We start from the raw sequence: 10,586 nt of genomic DNA, 5'->3' as shown, positions 1-10,586 counted from the left end.
CTCTTAGTCTATGTGAGTCTTTATAGGTGAGGTGAGTCTCTTGAAGGCAGTATATAGTTGGATCCACCTTTTTAATCCAGTCAGTCTGTGTCTTTTGAGTGGGGGAATTTATTCCTTTTATATTAAGAGTTGTTATTGAAAAGTGTTGATTTAATCCTAGCATTTTATTGATTTTTGTTTGGATGTCTTAAGTGTCTTTTGTTCTTTTCTTTCTAATTTCCTGTTTGTCTTCTGCATTTGTTGGTTTCTTGGGTTGTAGATAAACTTTTTTTTCTCTTCATTGTTAGCATTTTTATTTTACTAGTGGTTTTTGATTTTTCTTGAGTTTTTATGGCAGTGGTAGCTATTTTTCAGGTACCAAACCCAGTATTCCCTTGAGAATTTCTTGTAAGGGTGGTCATGTGGTAGTGAACTCCTGCAGTTTTTGTTTGTCTGAGAAATATACTATTTGACCTTCATTTCAGAAGGGTAGCTTTGTGGGGTAGAGTATTCTTGGCTGGCAATCTCTGTCTTTTAGTATTTTGAATATATCATCCCATTCCTTTCTGGCTTTTAGGGTTTGTGATGAAAAGTCTGTTGTTAGTCTGATCTGGGATCCCATATAGATGATTTGATGCTTCTCTCTTGCAGCTGTTAAGATTGTCTCTTTGTCTTTGAGTTTTGCCAATTTGACTATAACATGTCTTGGAGAAGAACTTTTTGGGTTGAATATGTCTGGGGATCTTTGAACTTCCTGAATCTGAAGATCTGTGTCTTTTTCTATACCTGGGAAATTTTCTGCCACTATTTTGTTGAATATGTTTTCAATGCAATCTCCTTTTTCCTCCCCTTCTGGAATACCCATGACTTGGATATTTGAGTGCTTAGGTTGTCTGATATCTCTCTTAGATTTTCTTCAGTGTTTTCAATTCTTTTTTCTTTTTTTTGTCTACCTGTATTATTTCAAACAGCTCATCTTCAAGGTCAGAAGTTCTCTCTTCTGCTTCCACAAGCCTGCTGGTTAAACTCTCTGTTGTGTTTTTTATTCTGTTGAATGAATTCTTCAGCTTGGCAAGCTCTGCTACATTCTTTTTCAGGGCATTGATTCCCTTGTACATTTCTTCTTTCAGGTCCTGTATACTTTTCCTCATTTCATTGTGTTGTCTAGATGAATTTTCTTGTATCTCATTTACTTTCCTTAGAATTATCACTCAAAATTCCTTGTCAGACATTTCAAGGGCTTCTTGTTCTATAGGATCTAGATCTTGAGAGTTATTACCCTTTGGTGGTGTACTTTCTTGATTTTTCATATTTCTGGTATCTTTCCTTTGGTGTTTAGTCACTGTGGCAAGGGATTTCACAGTTCACTGGTTCGACACTATTGTCTGGCGAGGATCCTACTGGGACTGCCAGTTTGGCACGGCTGCCTCAGTGCGTGTGGGTGGAAGGTTCGGGCCTCTCTGGTCGGTGCCCACTCACCCGGGCTGGGGGGGGAATCCGGCAGCGGTGATGCCTACCTGCTTGGTCATGCTGGCACCTCAGGGTGCATGGTCACTGTGGGTCTTGGGCCTCTCCAGGGGGCACCTCTCTGGTTGGTGTGCACTCGCCCAGGCTCTGCTACATTCTCTTTAAGGTATTAATCTCTTTGTAAATTTCCTCCTTCATATCCTGGATTTTTTTTTCTCATTTCATTATGTTGTCTAACTGAGTCTTCTCATATCTCAGTGTTTCCTTAAGATTGTTGCTCAGAATTTCTTTTCAGTCATTTCAAGGGTTTCCTGTCCTATAGGGTCTAGTATTTGAGAATTATTGTATTCTTTTTTTTGTTCCTTTTTGTCTTTTTTCGTGACCGGTAACGGGATCGCAACCCTTGGTGTTGCGCCCGCACCGCGCTCAACCAGTGAGTGGACCGGTCTCTACATGGGATCTGAACCCTCGGCGGGAGTGCCGCCGCGCTCCCAAGCACCGCACTCTACCGAGTGCACCACCGGGCTGGCCCAGAATTATTGTATTCTTTTGGTGGTGTCATATTTTCTTGGGTTTTTGTATTTCTTGTATCTCTACATTGATATCCAGTCATCTGATAGAATTGTTGCTTCTTCTATTACTCTGGAGTGGCCTTTGAGGAGAGAGACATCCTCTTCTTTTTCTGGTCTCTGCTGGTGACTCTCTTTGTGTCATTGCAGGAGGATGTCTGACAGGCTGCCTGCTCAGTGGCTGTGGCTGCTGCTGTGGCATTGAGCCACTTTTATGGCAGCCATGGCTGTGGCAGAGGCTGTGATGGACCACCTATGTGAAAGTGGTGTTTTTGGCATGCTCTCTTGCCTGCTTCTGGGATGAGGGGGCTGTCCTGGGCTCCTGCCTAGGACCCCAGGTTTTGGTCCAGGAGAATAAATCTTAACAAAGCCAATAAAGTGAACTGAGCTAAATCCTGGAAGTACTATGGAGCCACTGTTTTGTCAATCTCTTAGTCTCTGCTTCTGCCTCTGTCCCCCACCCAGTACCTTCCTGATCTCTAAAGTCTAATGTTCCATCAAAAGTAAAAATGTTATGAGGACCATGGTTCCCATAATAATAATTTCTTCTACATGTGGTTGGTTGGCTGACTTTCAGTGAGAATGGTGTCTTCTCCTGGCAGAGTACGTCAAGCCTTCTGTCTGTACTGGTGGAGTGTACGGTCTGCTCCTTCTATGGTTACTTCAAGTGTGAACAGGAGCACAGGGGTTGGGCATGTCTCTGAGCCTCAATCCCCCACCAGCATCATAAATTCTTGTAAGAAACAGAGATGATAACAACAGACACTGAAATTAAATCGAATAAATCTAACAATAAACGTGCAAACTGTGGATGCAATAAATTCTAAAACTTTATAGATGACATAAATAGACTTTAAAAATGGAGACATAGCCCAGGTTCTTGGATAGGAAGACTCAACAATGTAAAGATGTCCTTACCTGCCCCCCCCCACCAATTGATCTATATATTTAATGGAATTTTAGTCAGAATTCCAACAGGGATTTATTTTTCTTAAATCATGGAACTCGACCAGCAGATTCTAAAATGTACCTGGATGTGCAAAGGGCCTAACAAAGGACAAAGTGAGAGAACTTGCCTTCTGGACAGAAGTCCCATTGTAGAGCTACACTCACTGAAATAGGGTGGTGCTGGCACAGGGATGGGCAGTTGACCACAAGACAGAAGAGAAAGCCAAGAACTAGACCCACACACACATACCTTTGACATAGAGCTGAGGTGGCCCTCAGAACAGTAGGGACATGCACCATCAACTTTCTCCCTTGCAATGCCTGTAAGAAACCAGTCTCTCACCTCGTCAGCCTTTCCTACAGAGCTCTACTCACAGTCAAAGCTTAATACATGTACTATGATAAGTTGGCTGACTTGGAAACTGTACCATCCTTCTACTTGCCTACCCACATCGAGATATCTCCTCTGTCTGATGCCTACAGTCTTTTCATTTAACTACCATTCCTTTAATCATGGGTTTCCAGCCTTGGCATTATTGATATTTGGGGTCAGATAATTCTTTGTGTGTGTGCATGCTATCCTGTGCATTATAAGATGTTTAGCAGAATCCCAGGATTCTACCTGGCTTCTACCTACTAGATGCTGGTAACCCCCACCCCCAGTCAGGACAACCAAAAATGTCTCCAGACATTACTGAATGTCTCCTGGGGGGCAAAATGCATGCCCTCTGCTCTGTTGAGAACCACTGGGTTAGGCAGTTCCCCCACACCACATTCTCTTTTATGATGCTACACCCTCCTTGTGTCTGACTTTAGAACGTTCACATATATCTTAGCTCTCTCTCCTCTCAGAGGACAGCACTCTCCCGCCCTTGCAAAGGTCAGACTTGGCCATTTGATGAGTCATTTCATGCTTAGCCACTCTTTTCTCTCTTCCAGGACACAAGTGTGGCTGCTTTGTGTCCATGGGTCCTGGATAATATGGAGAAGATCCCTGGTCCACACAGGATGAACACATAGCCTTAGTGAGAAACAAACTGTGGGTGCCTGTCACCTCAGGATAACCGAGCCTGCTCTGACCGCATATCCCTCCCTGCCAGGAGAGTGAAAGTTGGGATGACGGAACCCTCCCCTTCTCCACATGTCCACCCCTCCTGTGGTCAGGCCTGGGTTAAGGGAGCAGGAAGCCTCCGGGTCACCATCTCCCAGGGGGCCCTGGTTCAGAGGGGGCATCATGAGGCTTCCTTGAACCTTCCCAGCAGGATTCGAAGCAGCGATTTGCTTGTTAGACACACACTGGGACCCTGGAGAAGGGCTTTCCAAACTGCAGGTTGCAACCCATGAGCAGGTCAATAGAACTGTGGGTCCTGAACACGATTCCTGTTTTGTTTTGTTTTTTCACGCTGGCTGGTATGGGGATCTGAACCCCTGATCTTGGTGTTACAAAACCATGCTCTAACCAACCAAGTAACTAGCCAGCCCAAGAATTCCTGTTTTTACTGAATTAGAATGAAATAACATAGCACACCACAGAACAGAATAGAAAATATCTGAGCGCATCATATGTATAAAGGGTCAGCATTTTTTTTTGTGAAGCGTTTGTTTTAAGGTCACTTGCAAAATGTATTCTTTAATGTGGGTCTTGGTGAACAGTGCTCAAAATTCTTTTCTTGTGATAGATCTGCTGTTCTCTTTCACAGGTCCCTGCATTTTCTCAAGTCTCTACTAGGAACAAGGATTAGTTTTAGAACCAGTTAAGAAATTATTGAACAAGAAACAAAACTAAGACTGGATTTAAAAAAAAAAAAGTCACTTTGGATCCTCATCAGAAGAGTACATCTATCCACACTGGGTCCCAGGCTTGGTGAGAGGAGGGGGCTGGTTCTGGGGTCAGGCAAAACCAGAGTCTCCCTGCATCTCAGAATTTGGATCTGTCACATGAGAGAAGTGAGGGGAGAGGTAGGGGGCGGGGAGTGCTATCTACCCAAGGAATCTAAGGGAAAACATTCCCTGTCGTGACTCAGAATCTTCGAGTTACCCTTCCCTGTGCCTGTTTCGTGTGCTGGGGGATCTAACCCATGGATCCCACCTTCCCAGGGAGAAAGAAAATCCAAATCCTTCAGTATCTCTTTTGGGGTATTTCCTCCTCTATTTGCATGGAGAATAAAGTACTCAATATCTAAGGGCAGAATATTACGTTTTCATAATACAGAACTATGTTGGGGTAAATTAAAAATTGTTTTGTCTGAGCCACAGGTAGAGCCATGTCCATGCTGACCCGGGCTGCATCCATCTCCCGGCAGTACCAAGCAGGGCACGCTCACAGTTCTGGGGAACCTCTGTCCCCAGACCCAACTGACACCTCCAACCTCCCTCCTCGCTCTTCCCCTCTCCCTCCAGCGGCCGTGGCAGCCCCCGCTTGGCCCTGGGTCTCCCTTGCTTCTCTGTCCACCCTGCATATCTGTGTCCTCCCTTGCTCCCACCACTGCTAGGACTCTTGCGTCTTTCTCTCGGTACTCCCCTTCTCTGGGGGATCCCTGACTTGGGACAATGGCTGCACGTCCTCTACCCTGAGATTTGGGACAGAACCCAGGACTCATTCAATTCTCCCTCCCCCCACCAGACACACCTGTTCTCTTTAATGTCTCTAAAGTCACAGTAAGTTCCAAACCCAGCCTCTCCCGCACATGCCAGCTGTAGGAGCTCTGGCAAGACGCCTGGCACTTGTCTGAGTCTCCGTCTTTCATCTATAATATGGGCATAATGATGATAGTGTCTGCCTTCCAAGGCTGGGTGGGAGCCAGGACGCTGAGGTGATAGGCCATGGACCGTCAAAAAAGCTCCAATCCTGTCTTCATCTGAGGTTGATGTTTTATGCCCATTGGTGGCCTTAATATCTCCCAACACACACAATGATTTTTTCCAAAATATACTTTCCTTTACCTTTCCCCAGAGCTGACTATCCTATCTCTGCACCCCGCAATGGACAGGACTGTTCCATTCCCAAGTCTTCATCCCCTCTGCAAGCCCCCAAGCCCTTGGTTGTAAAACTCTTGATGGGCAGTCCCATGCCCTTGTCCAGTGGACTTTTTTTTTTTATCTGTTTCTCCCCTGCATCAAAACTAAGTGGACTGTTTCATTCCTGTCCACCACATGGCCCCACAGTGGACACTCCTTCCCGAATTCTCCACGTTCTCCGGTTGATGGTGTTATCTCTGTGTCCTCCCAAATGGAACGTCCCAGCCCCTGGACCTGAAGGTCGTTCAGAGAGCAAAGGCCAAGGTGTCCAACCACCTGCTGCAGAATCCTGCCCCAGTACTGGGATGTACAGTGTCTATCAAGATAAAAACTGGAAACATCCTCTGCTAGAATACCAACTCCACGTGGGCAGGGATATCTATCTGCCTCATTCCCTGATGTCGCTCCAGCACCCAGAACAGTGCTTGGCACACAGTATGCACTCACTAGGTGTTCGTTGAATAAATGACTCCTTTGATGCAGCAATTCCACTTCTAAGAATCTGTCCTAATGAAACACTCACACATGTGCTCAGAGCTGTGTGCACAAGAACAAGAGGAGCAAACAACTAGGAGAAGTTTTTAAGTGTTTATTAATTGTCAGTGACTGACACACGGTAAATGAATAATGGGGTTCTGCAGCATGGAGCTCCCACTGAATATGAAACAGAATGAGACGGACTCGTCCAGAACACATTAGGAGTGAGGAAAAGCAGGCGGGAGATGCTTATAGTGGTATCCTGTGTGTATGTGTAAATGCAGAGAAAAAAGTGTAGAATTAAACACTCAGAACTGCCCTCAGTAGTCACCTCAGGGGAGAGAGGGGGGTAATGATGTTTTGTGCAGAGAATACCTGACAGTACTGGTTTTGTGAGATAGGTGCATGGATACACAAACAGAAATAGGAATTAAGTATATGTCTTGCTCAACAATGAAACACTAATATCTAACAGAGTGCTTGGCATATAGTAAGAAAAATGATGCTTAACTGCGTGCTGTTGGGAACTCTTCCTTTCACTTGCTGTACACCTGATGGCCAGGAGTTCACAGCCAGGCCCATGTTCGTGAAAAGCCACCAGGTTCTGCTTCTCATCACAGGCACATGTCACATCTTTGAGGCTGAGGCAAGGAGAGAGAAGGAAAATAAGTGGCAGTTAGTTCCCACTGCCTGGTAACTCAACGGTCAGCTCCTCGTCCTGACTTGTAGGTCCCACACGCTCTGATTCTGCCCGACCTCAGGACCTGTGCGCACCTCCCGCTGCTTCCGCAAGCGAATCTTCTGCTTGAGCCTCAGTGACTCCCTCACCTACCTTATGAATTCCTAGGCTAGAGGAAGGTGTGGCCTGCACACCAGAAGCTGAGCTGGGGTTTGGGAGCCCATAGCATCCTGGGTAGGGAAGATCCCTGGATATACAGGGCAGGGAGTAGAAAGTGCATGGGAAATCTGATCATGTAGCCTTAATGCTGCACCCCAAGGGATTAGGAGAAGGGAATGATTTGGGGAACAAGTGACAGGATGGGATATCAGTAGCATAACAGAACAGCACATTTGCAGGGGTGTGGAGGATGGGCTGAAGGGTCACTTACAGAGTGAGTCATGTTCCTCAGGCTCACTGATCTCTTCATATGCTGCTCGATTCTTTCTTTTCCTCAGTCTATTGGTCCAGACATTCCTCCCCTGTTTCTTGCGTCCTGTGATGGAGAAGAGTTGGTATATGAGGGTTGGGTAGGTCAGGGAATGTTAGGCCCTGTTTTGTCAAAAGGGAGATGCCTCCTCCTTCCCAAGTGCCCATGGACCTTCTACATCCTCTGTTTTTTACATCTTCTGGCTTGGAGAGGCTGAGACGTTAGACCAGCACCAACACGGACCAAATGCCAGTTAAAGTTTTAGCTTCTGGCTCCTTCCATTGTCAGCTTTAGATCCTCAACCTCTTCACTAGCCAGAACATTCACTCCTACCTTCTTTCATTTAGCATATATTTGTTAAGGGCACATACTTTAGAATCTGTCCCTTGTTTTCACACTATGTTTTTCTGCTCACTGACAAATGGGAAAGTTCAGTGTGTGTGTGTGTGTGTGTGTGTGTGTGTGTGTGTGTGCAAGGGAGGGATTGCTCTCTCAAGCTCTTTTCCAAGTTCAAAACATAGATTCAGGTTTGATTGGGAGTGAGAAGACTGTGGTTGTGATAAAATACAGGGAAACAGCTATCTTCAATTACATAATGCATTAAATCACTTTCTTAAGATATTTATCCAATACCTATGTGATGTTATGAAATTGACTCTGGAAGTTTTTGGTGGATTTATACTTCAATTAAAATTTTCTTAATTGTCCTTTGATTCATTAACAGTGTTTATAAAGAACAACATATCCTTTAAAAAAAAGAAATATTTCAAACATACAGAAAATTATGGGGAGTAATATTGAATCCAGTCGGATTGCAACATTATCCTACAACTACTTCAGATGTCTGATTTCTTTATTCAAAATATAAAAAAACAGTATAACCAAGTCGTAGCTGAAGCTGTCTGTGCAGCCCTTACCAGTCTGTGCCCTCCTGCCTTCTTCACTTATAACCACTCTCCTGAATTTGAAGGGTTTTATTCCCATTCATATTTTTATACATTTACCATTTCCTTGTTATCCATAAAATATACATTCTTATTTTGTATGTTTTAGAATTTTATATGAGTGGCCTCTGTACTTAACCTTCTGCATCCAACTTTTTTTTTTTTTTTTTTTTTTTTTAACTCTGCCCTGATGTGCGTGAGGAAGCAAGCATCTGAGAATCTTTCCCAGGCAGCTGGACTGAAAAACAGGTGGGATTGAGCAGACCCTTTCCAGTCCCTTCTTGTCCACTCACCCTGATTCTCGTGGTTCAGATCTTCATCAGAATTATTCCCCTGGGATTCAGTGGCCTGTTTATCAGAACACACAAAAACTGGAAGGGTAGGTCTGAGACCTAGAAAGAAGCAAAATGTTTGTTCCTTAAGAGACAATCTGAGAGGAGGAAGAAAGGGTGGGGTGCTGGGATGCCACACAGACAGTAAGGCTCATCAGAACGAAGGGCGATGGGAGAGAAACTCGCAGGAGCCAGATCTGAGCTCCACTGTGGCCAGTCACTACCTTCAGCTCCATACAGGCAGAATGCCCAGAAGCTGTTTGGGATTTCTCCCTGCACAAAAGGAAAGCGTGGGGCACTTGCTGCAGCCTAAGAAGAAGCCATAGCACGTAAAGGGCCTGAGGGATGCTCATGTGTACCCAGGCTTGTCTGTACCCAGAACTTCCCGTTACCTAGATTAGTCATGGTATCATAGTTTTTCTTCATATACACATAAGTGATTTTCTCTGTGTATCCAAGCTTTGTCCACTCTTTCTTAGAGAAGTATTTGGAAATATCCTTGAAGGCCTAGGAAAGAAAGAAAAATAAATTGCAGCAGCAACTCAGCTAGACGTGTCTGCCATTCAGTTGGGGCTGCTTCCTCTGCCGCAGGACCTTTGTGAAGGATCTGAGAACTGGGGATAATCATCCTTCCTGGTTAATGTCGTGGCTAACTGACAGAATATGGGCGACATTCCCTAGCCTCTCCCCCGGCACATAGCAGGTGCTTAATGCTGCTGGCTTGCTCTCCTCCCACCTTCCAGAATGGACCGACAGTCACCAAATAGAGTGCAAGGTCACAGACCTGTTGTCTCTGGGGATGCTAGGCAGAAACACAGTGACGGAGGGAAGCTCCTTCCTTCCCACCCTCTAGATCTCCCTCCTGAGACCCTGCTCCTTGTCGCCAGTTCCTCTGTCCTCACCTCCTCAGAAATTTAGTCATCCTACACTGTCCCCTGGGCCACTCCTCTGACTCCCCCATATCACCTCACCTTACATTTCTTCTCTGATTTCTTGGTATCCCTTCCGGGGCTCTTTGCAAAGGAGCTGCCTGTGTTCATGGCACCGGGAACAGTCTGATCTGCAAGGAACACAGCCTGGGTCTCTCCAGCCACAAGACCGAAGGTCCTGTGGAGAGTGAAGGCACTGAGGGATGGCCACACACAGTCATCTGGAATTAAGTTCTACTTTTCTCCAACCTAGGCTTATCCATTTCTGAGAAAGCACATGGGGAGAAGTCAGATGAAACCAGGGGGCCGGGAGTCTCTGGCAGAAGTATTGATTAGGGATGACAGGTTTTCTCTGGGCATGAGCAAAACAGCCTTGAGTCTTTGAGAGGGGGTTAGCCATTGCTGTTAGTAGTTCCCATGGAGCTTAGCTTATCCTTAAGTAAAGACAAGGACCTTTGTTGGGGAAGCAGTGAAGTGAGTGTGTAGTTTTACTGAGTGGGGATGTTCTAAGATTGGGGGAGGGAGGAGGTGGATCTCAGATATCATGGTCTCTCTGATCGATGAGTTTGGGTTGTCAGGCAGAGAAATGTGGGTTCTGTTGGAGAGAAAAAGAGATCGTTAGCAGATCAGTGGATTTAGAGGCTATTACTGTGTTAATTGGAAATTATTAGAGTGAGGAGAATGTGGGGCATTTGAAGATCTGGTGCTCCCCAAACTGAAGGAATTGGGGGGATATCTTCGGGAGAGGACATTCAGGGGTCTCTGGGGCCAAGAA

The 10,586-nt window shown here is 45.4% G+C and overlaps 1 protein-coding gene across 1 annotated transcript; it reads right to left on the bottom strand.

The window, feature by feature from the left end:
- Window positions 1-6,745: 6,745 nt before the first annotated feature.
- Window positions 6,746-9,922, bottom strand: LOC103608271 (protein SSX1-like). The gene is made up of 5 exons (XM_008592721.1): window positions 9,854-9,922; window positions 9,275-9,389; window positions 8,844-8,942; window positions 7,568-7,687; window positions 6,746-7,099 (listed from the first exon to the last, which is right to left on the bottom strand). The coding sequence occupies exons 1-5, from the start codon at window positions 9,920-9,922 to the stop codon at window positions 7,086-7,088; spliced, it is 417 nt and encodes a 138-aa protein (XP_008590943.1). The 3' UTR covers window positions 6,746-7,085.
- Between the last annotated feature and the right edge of the window lie 664 nt (window positions 9,923-10,586).

The sequence above is a fragment of the Galeopterus variegatus genome, unplaced genomic scaffold, assembly GCF_000696425.1.
Source record: "Galeopterus variegatus unplaced genomic scaffold, G_variegatus-3.0.2 Scaffold8234, whole genome shotgun sequence".
NCBI lineage: Eukaryota > Metazoa > Chordata > Mammalia > Dermoptera > Cynocephalidae > Galeopterus > Galeopterus variegatus.
This window is presented reverse-complemented; position numbering and strand designations above follow the sequence as displayed.